The sequence below is a fragment of the Anomaloglossus baeobatrachus genome, chromosome 6, assembly GCF_048569485.1.
Source record: "Anomaloglossus baeobatrachus isolate aAnoBae1 chromosome 6, aAnoBae1.hap1, whole genome shotgun sequence".
NCBI lineage: Eukaryota > Metazoa > Chordata > Amphibia > Anura > Aromobatidae > Anomaloglossus > Anomaloglossus baeobatrachus.
This window is the reverse complement of record NC_134358.1, coordinates 305,804,550-305,817,830: the sequence shown is the minus strand read 5'-3', so window position 1 is coordinate 305,817,830 and position 13,281 is coordinate 305,804,550. Positions and strand designations below refer to the sequence as shown.

The window sequence follows — 13,281 nt, the reverse complement described above, 5'->3', positions numbered from 1 at the left end:
AGCAGCATAAATCTGATAAGAGAGATGAAAAACAGGATTTGGAGGGTAGGAAGGTGTACAAATCTTTTAATAATTGGGTTCAAGCGTTTGCCATTTATGCTGCTGTTCTTGGTGAGAAACGTCCGGAATTGTGCAGCGGACTGTTTCAACATTTGGATATAATTTTGGAGGCATACCGTAACTTTGGCGGTATGGCCTGGTTAAATTATGATGAATCTTTTCGACAAAAAATAGCGATTCATCATGGTTTAACATGGGGTGTAAAGGATGTTGGGCTTTGGCTCAATCTAATGCTTCCTCAAAGGAATGTTGGATTGAGACAAACATCTAATCAGACAATAAAGAAGGGAGTGTGCTTTGCCTTTAACGAATCCGCTTGTCGCTGGTTAAATAATTGTCGTTTTCGGCACGAGTGTTCGTTTTGCGGTGGAGCACACTCCATGTCAAAATGTTTTAAGAAACAAGCTCAATCCACACAGCAGTTGCATAACACTAAGGAACACATTTCAAAAAGCACCGACTCCAGTGAAATGGGAAAACATGCTGCCATGGTTAGAAATGTTCCCAGACAAGGAGAAGCATAGTTTAGTTTTGAATGGTTTCAGGTCAGGTTTTCCCGTGCCAAAATTTAATGGGGTTGGTTGTTTAATGTTTGAAAATTTGCGTTCAGTGAATGAAAATAAGGAAATAGTGAGACAAAAAATAGCAAAAGAAGTTGAAGCTGGTAGAGTAGCAGGGCCTTTTGAGGGGCCTCCGTTTGTTAACTTTAGAGTGTCTCCTTTGGGCTTGGTGCCGAAGAAGGAATTAGGTACTTTTCGGCTTATACATCATCTATCTTATCCGAATGGCTTTTCTTTGAATGATGAGATAGATTCATCCTTGGCCGCAGTAAAATACGCGTCATTCGATATGGCGGTTGATTTGGTGAGGCGGTTTGGTAAGGATGCTCTGCTTGCAAAATCTGACATTAAATCGGCATTTAGGTTGTTGCCTGTGGATCCTGTTGGTTTTAGTTCTTTAGGTTTTTCGTTTGATGGTTATTTTTATTTTGATCGTTGTCTCCCCATGGGTTTCTCCATGTCGTGTTATTATTTTGAGGCTTTTTCTTCATTTTTGCAATGGGTAGTTGAATGTGAGTTACCTATAGGGGGAATTGTTCATTATCTTGACGATTTCTTGTTTGTAGGTAAGGCCGGTACTACGTGTTGTCAAGATCTGCTGTTGAAGTTTATGGCGATTTGCGAGCTATTTGGGATCCTGTTAGCAGAGGAAAAAACGGTTTTTCCTTGTAGTAGTTTGGAATTTTTAGGTGTTTTGATTGATTCTAAGAAAATGGAATGCAGATTGCCAATGGAAAAGATTGTGAAGTTGAAGGAACAGGTGTTGAATTTGCTTGGGAGTGAGAAAGTGACATTGAAAACGTTGCAGTCATTGCTAGGATTGTTGAATTTTAGTTTGAGAATTATTCCAATGGGAAGAGTTTTTTCTAGGAGTTTGTATGAGGCAACAAAAGGGGTTAGATCTAATAGGTGTCATATTAGAGTGACGAAGCATATGAGGGATGATTTAGTTGTTTGGTTGGAATTTTTGGAAAATTTCAATGGGATTAATTGTTGGCAGGATGATTTTCAGTCGTCAGAGGCTTTGGAGTTATTTTCTAACGCAGCTAGTGGGGTGGGGTATGGAGTATTGTTTCGTACTCATTGGTCAGCAGAGTGCTGGCATGAGTCTTGGGTTAGGTTAGGCATTCTCAAGAATATGGTAGTATTAGAATTGTTTCCAGTTTTAGTGGTTTTAGTGCTTTGGGGTAGTCTTTTGGCAAATAAGAGGTTATTGTTGTTTTCTGATAATCAGGGTGTGGTATTTAGTGTGAATACATTGGGGTCCAAGTGTCTGTGGACGGTTAGGATTTTAAGGCAGATAGTGTTATGCTGTCTTAAATTTAATATTTGGATTAAAGCAAAGTACATTGTGGGTAAGTCCAATGTTATGGCGGAATCTCTTTCTTGTCAGCAGTGGGAGGAGTTTCATCGGTTGTGCCCAGAGGCAGATCAAGACAATACAGCCTGTCCGCCACACCTTTGGCAGGTTTTATGGGACTGATTCCAGTCGTTATTCAGAACTCATTGGCGCATAGTACATGGATGGGTTATGCGTCAGCATGGGTTAAATGGTCAAAATTTTGCGCTATTAACAATTTCAATCCACACGTGACTAATTCTGTTTCAGCTTTACAATTTGTTGACGAGCTGCTCGGGGCTGGTGTCACTTATGCTTCATTAGCGAAATTGATCGCAGGTATTTCCTTTTTTCTGAAGCTTGGTGGCAGTAGGCCTTTGAGTGGTTTGTTTCCAATTGTTCAAGTGATGAAAGGGCTAAAAAGATTGAATCGTCAGCCGGATTCAAGAAGACCTATATCTATAGAATTGCTATATCACTTATGGGAGGTCTTGAATTTGGTATGTTTAAATGAGTTTGAAACGTGTTTGTTTCAGACGGCATTCATTTTAATGTTTTTTGCAGCATTGCGGGTGGGTGAATTAATGAGTGCTAGTAAAAATCGTCCTTCAGGGCTGAGAGTGGAGGATGTGTCTTTAGTTGACAATCAGTTATTAATTAATATTAGAAGATCTAAAACGGATCAGATGGGTAAAGGGTCAATAATAAAGTTGAATCCTTTTCTTAATACATGTATTTGCCCCATTGCTAATTTAAAGAGGTGGCTTCAAGTACGGCCTGTTGGTAAGGGGCCATTGCTTGTACATACTGGAGGTGACCCTGTGACGGTTTTTCAATTTAATAGCGTGTTGAAGAAATGTTTATGGAAGCTGAACATGGGTAAGTGTAACATCTCATCACACTCATTTAGAATAGGTGCAGCTACAATGGCTGCAAGGTTTGGTCTCAGTGAGGACAGTATTAAAGCGTTAGGGCGGTGGCAGTCGAAAAGTTTTAAGTTATATGTTAGGCCTGATCTAATACTGTAATTGATCCTCATTCTTTCAGGCCCAATAATCGTCTGGATAATGGGACATTCTTACGTTCATTGGGCACAGAAGAGAGCGAGTCAGCGGCAATATTCTGAAAATTTGTCGTTTGATTTGGACTTTATTCAGGTTTTGTGGTTTGGTTATACAGGGATGGTTTGGTCACAGTTAATGGAAAAATTGCGAAAGTTGTTATTGTATTATCCTTCCCCTGACGTGATCATTATTCATCTTGGTGGGAATGATATAGGGAGAGTAAATACTGTAAACTTGTTATGGGAAATGCATAGAGACCTGTTAGCGATAAAGAATTATTTTCCCAATGCATGTTTAGTTTTTTCTGAAATAATCCCGCGTTTAGCTTGGAAATTGGGTGGAGTACAATTTATGGATAAAATTCGCAAGAGGGTGAATAGAGATTTGGAGAAGTTTTTTAAATTGTTAGGTGGTTTTACATATAGACACCTTGATCTTGAAGGCTTTACGCCGGGATTATTTCGACAAGATTGGGTTCATTTGTCGGAAATAGGAATGGACATTTTTAATCTGGGGCTACAATCAATGGTGGAAAAGTGGCTGTGTGGTTTTGTTGGGGGGGGTCACGCCTGTTTAGTCGTGTCCTGGTGGGAAAATCACCCAGTTTTTTGCTGGGTGGATTTGGTTTTTATTAAATATAAGTATGGTTGATTAAAAAGGTTTTTATTAATTCAGTTTAAAGTATGTGAATATATTATATTTTTATGAGTTTTAGTTGTTTTAATTCTTACGAAACTCTTAATAAATCATCACGGCCATTTTTCACCATTATTGACTCTGCGGTTTTTTATTTATTATTATTTAGTTGTTAAGTCATAGGAGTATTATATTAAGGTATGCCTTGTGCTACCATGGGACAGTACTGCTGCTAAATGGGTCTAGCATCTCCAGTGAAAATCTCATGTCCCAATGCTTCAGCCAGCCCAAAAATCAATCTAATTTCTGGAAAAGGCATTTGGATGTATCCCTAGCATGTGCGCCACCTAACATAATTTGCCTGAAGACAATGCGGACCCATCCATCTGTACATCTCCCATGAGTTGTTCTCCAGTATTGTCTGCTGCCCCTGGAGTACCTATGCACAGTACGAGTGTGGCAACTATTGCAACTTCCAACTGGGTATGCCAGTCGGACCCTTGAATGACTTGACCAACCCTGACAGGAAACACTTCTGCCATCACCTCCCTGCATGTGAGAATCACCTCATGCTTGTTAAGGTTGTTCAATCTCCATAATACCTGTCTGCCTTGAACGGTTCCCAGTTTTTGAACCACAGCTACCCCTTCTTGTTGTAATATTGGCTTTCCTAGGACAGTAGCTCTTTCAACCCTTAGTGGTCTGTGGCACTGGCAACAACAACAATACTTCTTGCCCCCTGGGACTGCTATTGGTTTGAATGGGGGCAGTCAAACACAACCCACCATCTTATTTAAGTTTCAAACCTCGTTCTGGATCCACAATTGTTTCAGATGTCTCTGCAAGGCAGTTTGTGGATGTTTCTGACTTGAAACATTCTTCCAATAGGTGGGCCTCAACTCACAGGCCATTAGTCCATCTAAATCTTGCATCACATTAATGCCAAGCATAACTGGAACTTCGGTTACCATTGTATACTCTACCACTATTATTCTTTGGTAATTTTCTTCCTTATATCAACATGTCTGTCTGCATTAGACCAACCACAGGTATGGGCAGACTGTGAACTGCTCTGAAGGGTAGACAGGTGGCACTGCCCTCTTAGAGTAAGGAGGAAAAGTACTTTTCAAACATCAACTTTTCCATGATGGTTACTTTAGATCCCATGTCGACCAGACAGGTTAACTCTGCCACCATTAAACTTCATCACCACCACAAGGCACTCTCCCACCAAGTCTCTGGCTTTTAGCAAAGGTTTTTACCTTCTATGGCTTGCACCCCAAATGCAGAAAAACTTAGATTAAATTATTCTTACTACTAATCACCGACTAGCTGATGCAGTTCCTGGCAAAATGTCCTTCTTGGCTGCAATTCCAGCATTGCCATTTGTCATTCCTTCTACAAGGACACCTGCTCGGCCTTGTGAGATGTTGGTGCTGAAGTCTCTACTGATTCTTCTCTGGCTAAAAACATGTCTTTTACCAAACTCTCCAATTTTGAAATTGGGGGTGTTAGGCCTATATTTCGCTCTGGCACCGATTTCACTTTCTGGTCCACTTGATTTATGCCAACCTGTTATTATTCTTTAGGTTGACTACTCCTTTCAGCACCTAGTGTAATGTCATGTCAGCTTCAAGCTTGAGTCTCTCTCTGAGGGTTCTCTGCAATGACTGGTGACTGAGGCCTCATACAAAAAGATAACGTAGCACAACTTCAGAATACATGAGAAACCTAGTCCTGCACTTTACTGTGTTCTTAAGCATGGTAACCAATTCATGTAGACTATTACCAAACTGTAACAGGGTGTCACCTTCCTTTTGATACTGGGCAAATAACTTGTTACTCTCACTACGCACTACTTGACAGTTCATATACAAGCTGTGACGGTGCAAGCAATGCAGAAAGAGGGTAAGAGCTGGGGGGCTTCCAACCAACACATAGACTGTGAAAAACCTTGTTGAAGGGGTCTTGCTTACATGAGCAACAAGATGAAAGGCACGCACACTTATCAATGACATAGCATCCCAGAGGGGAAGCAGTTGCACTGCTGTTAACCAAAGTCACAGTGAGAAGTAGTGAAATTTCAAAAAGTTACATATAAGAACAAGGAGAGGACTATAAACCTTTAAAGTTTTAGACAGAATGTAAATTAAAATCTATTTTTGCAAACCTCATCAGAATACACATTTCATTTTCTTAAAGTGGCATCAGTATAGAAATTATGTTTGTTTAACCCCTTAGTTGATGCTATCAATAGCAACATTAGCATCTTGGTTAATAAAGGGAAGGGGCTACCTCTTTGACTGGATTGGCATACCTGCACCTGAATTGTGGGGTACCAATAGTTGCAATGGCCTCAGGGTTTGCCAGCTACAGTGGCCTGATAGGCCCTGCCGCAAGCAGTATCTTGACAGTCTGTGTCATTATAAGGTTAGGCCTACTTGGCAAAATATCTGACACTGAAGTCGCAGTGCCACATTGCAACATAACATCTAATTATTTGCTTGTGTTGCATTGCGACCTGAGACATCCTGCAACACAGACTAGCAAATCTTTCCAAATATGTTAGATTTTTCAAGTCTCATGTGATTGACTTGTCATAGACTTTAATGCAAGTCATATGTGACTGTGACTTGAGTGCAACTTAACTGCGATTTGGCTTTAATTTTGCAGCAAAATCACAGCCTAATATAGTTGAACAACAGCCAACAAATTCTTAGATGTTTTTGGTCACATGATTTGTCTGAGCATCACCGTTGCACAACATATGGGCATGATATTGACAAACGTTTTCTATATGTTGCTGCTACATCGCAGTAAAAGATACAAGTCAATTGGGTCACATTGCAACACCAAGAGTAGTGCAGTCAAGATAAGCAAGTTGATAAAAATTCCAGTCGCAGTTGGACTTTTTGCAACTTGCTTGTCAAGGTCAGTGCATCCTCAGACAAAGTTGCAATGTAGCCCCAACCTAAAACTGTCAGAAGTATTGGAGTGTATTGAAATGTGTTAGACCAGCTATGAAAGTGGCAAATGTTCAATTCCCATAATGGTGCAAAGTAATAAAGTAAAACAATGATCTATTAAATTTGTAAATATAGTTGAAACCACAAGTTTCCATTCACTATCTAAAAAAACACATCTGCATGTTTTTCTCACTATCTGACATAAAATCAGAATTATCCATTCCCATTTTAGGTCAATTAGGAACCAAAATTATTTATATTTGCCAAATGCCAGAATGAGAGAGAGACAGAGAGAGAGAAAGAGAATGTTTTAAGGCATTTTTATTTCTTTCTGCAAAGTCAAAAGTTTACAAGTTTACATAAATTTCATTAGTATTTGGTACCATTTACTTTAAACTATATGACTTGGGTCAAACATTTTGGATATCCTTCCACAAGCTTCTCACAATAGTTGGTAGGAATTTGTGCCCATTCCTCCTGACAGAACTGGTGTAACTGAGCTATATTTGTAGGTCGCCTTGCTCACACCAGCCTTTTCAGCTTTGCCCATACATTTTCAATAGGATTGAGATCAGGGTTTTGTGATGGCCACTCCAAAACATTGACTTTGTTATCCTTAAGCCACTTTGTAACCATTTTAGCAGTATGCTTCAGGTCATTGTCTATTTGGAAGACTGATTTCCACCCAAGCTGGTGTCTTGAGATGTTGCTTCAGTATTGCCACATAATCTTCTTTCCTCATGAATGAAGTGCACCAGTTCCTGCTGCAGCAAGACAGCCCCACAACATAATGCTGCCACCCAGTGTTTCAATGTTGATGGTGTTCTTAGACTTCAAAGCTTCTCCCTTTTTCCTCCAAACTTATTGATGGTCATTATGGCAAAACAGTTCAATTTTAGTATTGTCAGACCATAGGACATGTCTCCAAAATTAAGGCATTTGTTCCTGTGTGCATTTGCAAACATTAATCTGGCTTTTTATGTTTCTTTTGGAGTAATGGCTTCTTACTGGCAGAGTGGCCTTTCAGCCCATGTTGATATAGTTCTTGTTTCACTGAGGATAACACAATCTTACCAGCTTCCACCAGCATCATCTCAAGGTCTTTTCTTTTAGTTCTTGGATTGATATGCACATGTCTGACCATAGCACGTTCATCTCTGGTACACAGAACCAGTCTCCTTTCTGAGCTGAATGATGGCTGGACATTCCATCTTGTTTGTACTTGCATATAATTGTTTGTACAGATGAACAAGGCACCTTCAGGTATCTGGAAATTGCACCCAAGGATGAACCAAACTTGTGCAATGCCACAATTGTCTTCCTGAGATCTTTGCTGATTTCTTTTGACTTTCCCATGATGCTACCAGGTGTGCATTAAAATACATCCACAGGTGTGTCTCTAATTAACTCAGGTGTTGACAGTAAACTTATCAGAAGCTTCCAATGACATCATCATATGGGCTGTCTCACATTGCGTAAAAGCATAGTACTCTATATACTCTAACGCGATGTCGTTGGGGTCACAGAATTCGTGACACACATCCGGCCTCAATAGCGACGTCGTTGCGTGTGACACGTACGAGCGACCGCTAACGAACGAGCAAAAAATACTCACCTTATCGTTGCTCATTGACATGCTGTCCAGTTCCCAAATATCGTTGCTGCTACAGGTACGATGTTGTTCGTCGTTCCTGTGTCAGCACACATCGCTATGTGTGACACCGCAGGAACGAGGAACCTCACCTTACCTGCGGCCGCCGGCAATGAGGAAGGAAAGAGGTGGGCGGGATGTTACGTCCCACTCATCTCCGCCCCTATGCTTCTATTGGGCGGCCGCTTAGTGACGTTGCTGTGACGCCGAACGAACCGCCCCTTAGAAAGGAGGCGGTTCGCCGGTCACAGCGACGTCGCTTGGCATATAAGAAGTGTGACGGGTCCGAGCGATGTTGTGCGCCATGGGCAATGATTTGCCCGTGACGCACAACCGATGGGGGTGGGTACGCACGCTAGCGATCTCGCTAGCGAGATCACAGCGTGTAAAGCGGCCTTTAGTGTATGTAAACTTTTGACTTTGCAGAAAGTAATAAAAATGCCTTAAAATATTTTTTGTCTCTCATTATTCTGGCATTTGGCAAATATAAAGAATTTTGGTTCCTAATTGACCTAAAACAGGAAAGGTCTATTCTGATTTCATGTCAGATAGTGAGAAAAACATGCATATGTGTCTTTTTACATAGTGTATGTAAACTTTTGGTTTCAACTGTATGTAAAAACAAAAGAAAGCAAGAAAAAAAATCAGACAAATGTTTTGCCACTAAAATGCATGTTTTACGTAAAAACAAAATAAAAAACGTACACATAATTAGTATTGCCACTTTTAGAACGGCCTGCACTGCAAAAATGTTACATTAAGGGTAGGTGCAAAGGATCATGAGATACTGCATTTTAGATCCCCAGTGTTCTCCCCAAGAGAACCCAGCATCCATACCTACAATCAGGATTCTGGGCGCAGTGGATATTCGCTGTGTTCTCCCAGTGACAGCACTTGCACCTGCACAAGCATAAATTGACATGCTGTGGTTTGAAAAGCCGCTCCGCAGGTCAGTTTAAGCTGTATAGAAAAGAAGCCCAGTGGACAGGAGATTTCTATAAATCCCATCCACTGATCTTGTGCACTTTCTAATAAATCAATCCAGTAAACACTGCCAAATCATAAAAATAAAATTAAGTGCGCACAATATGATGATACAGTTACAACAAAATAGACGCACAAAAAATAGAATAGGAAGTGCTAAAAAGTCATATTTAAAAAAAAACCAAAACTATAGCATCATTGAAAGTGTCATCTCTTTCCCCAGAAAACAAGTCCTCATATAGCTCTGTTGGTGGGAAGTAAAGAAAATATGCAAATCACATACACAAGTGACAAACAATCGATCAGGCCACAGAGTAGCATTCTGACAGTGTGCATTATGCACAATCTATGGTCAAAGTGTGAGTTCAGAAATGTAGCTTAAATCTGGAAAATACCCTTTTACCCTCTAATAATAGAGGTATTAATGATATTGTATAACGTGAGTAAATTCAACTTTATTGTAGAGAATTCCGACACTGATAACACCGATCGACCTGAAAAATGTAGGTACCGTCTGACAAGAGGAGGTACAGACAGGAGTGATTTGCCAGATGCAGACTCAATTGACAGCTGGAGAAGTGCAGGTAATGAAAATATAGTACAATCCGTATGCTAGAATAATATATATTGTTAGAAGTGTTGTTTTGGTGATTTTTTTTTTAAAGGGAATCTGTCAGCAGATTTTTGCTATGTAATCTGAGAACACCATGATGTAGGGGAAACAATCCTGATTCCATTTATTTGTCACTTTCTTGGGTATGTGTTGCTGTTTCAATAGAATGAGTGTTTTATCAGAAGAAGATTATCACTAGAGGAAAAAACTGCCTTGTACCTGCTGGTCCAACCATGCCGCCAGCACTAATTAACATCTCTCTGTCACTATACAATGTACACAGAAAGCTGTGGTGGTGCGAGGTTATACACAGCTCAACATGGGAGTCTGCTAGATCCAAACCAAAGAAAACTGTGACTCCCACAACTATTGCAACCAGTAAACTAAGTGGATACATAGCTGGAATCAGGGTCTCTGTCCTTAAACAGCAAAAACTGCCGACAGAATCACTTTAATTAAAGATTAGGTTAGATTAAAAATAAAATACAATTATAACTGTGCAAGTTTTATATAAAATAAATTGATTTAGGGAATTTATTTGTCTCTCTACATCAGTTTCCTAGCAGTAAAAAGTCAAACGAAATATTTGCACAACAGTTTTACAACTTTTTTGCAATTTTACACTGGCTTCCTTTCCTAAAAGAGGGCAGAGCTTAGCAAAACAAGCACGGCTTAATGAAAATGGGAAAGTGTGAAAATGTGAATCGACTAAAATGTTCATCAGCAAACCCACAAACAGAGTAAATGAAATCTTTGCCATCTCAGAGCTGCGCCAGAATTTGGTGTCTTTTGGTGTTTCCATGCCATTTTTACCCAACTCCGATAAAGTAGGTTGGACGCAGGAGAAACTGGGTGTAGGGACCGAGGCTTGACAAACTCATGTTGAGTGATGGTTTACATTAGGCCACAAATCTTGGCTGAAGTAATATTTGTGGCAAGGAGCTCACGTACGCACGCACCACTTTGTGCTTTGGCTGATTTACATGGCTTTTCCCTATTAATGAGTCAAGAGCCTTGAACTGTATCCCGCACCTTCATCAGGACCAGCATGGAAACCACCATTCCTGATGAATCAGAGTTCCTGGAAAGCATGAACCATGTGCATGAATCCTAATTATTTCCTTTATAATTTACCGTAGATATAAAAAAAAAGATTTTTTAATTCAAGAACTGGAATGATGTAACTCACTAATATTATCTTGGCTAGGCGTCTCAACAGATTTATAAGTTTTTATTCTGTCCTGTTAGACTATAGTAATTTATAATTCAGGGCAAATACAGGGAGAAACTAGAGCAGCTTCAATGGTTTCAACTGTATGTAAGAAAATAAGAAAGCAAGAAAAAAAAACAGATAATGCTTTGCCACTAAAATGCATGTTATATATAAAAATATTGAAAAATAACATAAAATTATTAGTATTGTCACCTCCAGAGCGGCCTGCACTGTAACGGTCACAGTAAAGGAAGAGCCCGGACTGCTGACCCGAAGGGGCTTAAGGGAGGGCTACATGACTAGGAGGGATGCCAGGCCATAGGGTTAATAAGGGGTTAATGGAGAAGTCAGTTTGGGCGCGAAATTTGGGGGTGGTGCTAAGGGGCAGTTAGGATCAGGGGTCAGTGTGATTGGTTAGGGGGTGGTGCTATAGGGGGTAGTATATAGGGCAGGTCAGAGGGGGGGTGGGCCATTCCTACCTGGACGGTGACTGGAATCGTTGTGGCTGGATCCCGAAGATGGAGGACTTCATGGCACAGATGAAGAGGATGGCGGAGCAGCGTGGACAGCGTTGGATGGACGAGCAGCTCCAGCGATGGTCCGGCGTCGGCGAGGAAGATGGGACCCCCCTGCCTCCGAAGCGGCAGCGAAGAACACGGCCCCCGGAGCGCCTCAGCCCGGAGATGACGCCGAGGAGCCGGCAGCGGAGACGGAGCCCGAGTGGACGTGCGGCGGTGGATCCGGGAGCCGGGACGTCGCGAGGCCCCGGCCGGAAGTCGGGCCGCGGGCGCCAAGGCAGCGGGGCGGTGAGCGACACGGCCGGCCTCCCCTCCTCTTCCGGTTCGCGGCGCACGGCAGTGACGCGCGCGTCGCGGCCGCGTGACCCGGCGCGGTCACCTGACCCGGCGCGGTCACCTGACCCGGCGCGGTCACGTGGCCCGCTGCGCTCACATGGCCCGGCGTCCCCTTGTGCTCCGGCGGCCTCACCTGACCGAGCGCGCTCACCTGACCCGCCGCGGTCACGTGGGGCGGCGCGGTCACGTGGGGCGGCGCGGTCACGTGGGGCGGCGCGGTCACGTGGGGCGGCGCGGTCACCTGACCGGGCGCTGTCACCTGACCGGGCGTGGTCACCTGACCGGGCGCGGTCACCTGACCCGGCGCGGTCATGTGACCCCGCGTACTCACCCGTCCCGGCGCGTCCCCGCGATCCGGCAGGCTCGCCTGACCCGGTGCGGTCACCTGACCCGCCGCGGTCACGTGGGCCGGCGCGGTCGCGTGGGTCGGCGGGGTCGCGTGGGTTGGCGGGGTCGCATGAGCCAGCGGGGTCACGGGGGCCGGCTGGGTTGCGTGGGCCAGCGGGACCGCGGGGCACAGATGAGGCCACAGTGGCGGCGGCAGCAAGGGCCAGGAGCAGAGCGGGGCCCATGCAGGAGCATGGGGTCCCAGTGTCGGCGGGGGAGTCCGTACGGAGACGGCCCGGATCAGCGGGGCCCGGCCTGGGATCACAGCGGAGGGACAGCGATGGGACGGCGTCGGGATCAGCTGGAGCACGCGGGGATGCCGGACGGCATGCCTCAGGCGGTGATTATGTGGCGGCGCCAGCGTCTGGATCGTCGCGGAGGATGGACGGTGCTGCGGGCGGACGGGGCCTAAGGTCGAGTCTGCCGGACGGCGGGCTCCCTGGGCCTGGGTCCAGTGAGGAAGATGAGGCCACCTTGGAGGAGGACGCCGCGGAGGACGACACCGGGGACCAGATCGTGGAGGTCGGCGAAGCGGCTGGAGGGCGACGCGGAGGACATGTGACGGCTGTTTCGGGATCTTCTCGGAGTCAGCCTGGTAAGACCACGGTTTCTCCTATTTCTCGTGCACCTGGCTTGGCTATGGATGGTGTGTCTGGTGCTATGGATGGCGTGCAGGGCGTGAATGTGGTTGGTGGTACGGGTGGTTTGCTTGGTGGCCCGAGTGGTGGGCAGGTCATGAATGTGGTGACGGGTGACAGCAGTGTGGCATCCGAGTTGTTGAGGTTGGTCAGGGGTTTGTTTGCCCCTGTGGGGGGCCCTAGCTTGGTGTGGCAGGGAGCGACGGGGCAGGAGGTTGCGACTCCTGCGGTTGGAGGGGTTGCTAGTGGCAATGGGGTTGGTGAGCCGGTGGTGGCGGCTCCCGCGGCCGCAGCTGCGGCTCCCGCGGCCGCAGCT

General features: G+C 44.2%; 1 protein-coding gene across 1 annotated transcript in view; it reads left to right on the top strand.

The window, feature by feature from the left end:
• The window catches only part of LOC142243898 (NFX1-type zinc finger-containing protein 1-like), a 312,672-nt gene that overhangs the window by 48,313 nt on the left and 251,078 nt on the right, over nucleotides 1–13,281 (top strand). The window contains exons 7-9 of the mRNA XM_075316094.1: nucleotides 1,187–1,399; nucleotides 2,230–2,298; nucleotides 2,524–2,649. Coding sequence (XP_075172209.1) covers nucleotides 1,187–1,399; nucleotides 2,230–2,298; nucleotides 2,524–2,649 — 408 coding nt within the window. The remainder of the gene's footprint in view (nucleotides 1–1,186; nucleotides 1,400–2,229; nucleotides 2,299–2,523; nucleotides 2,650–13,281) is intronic.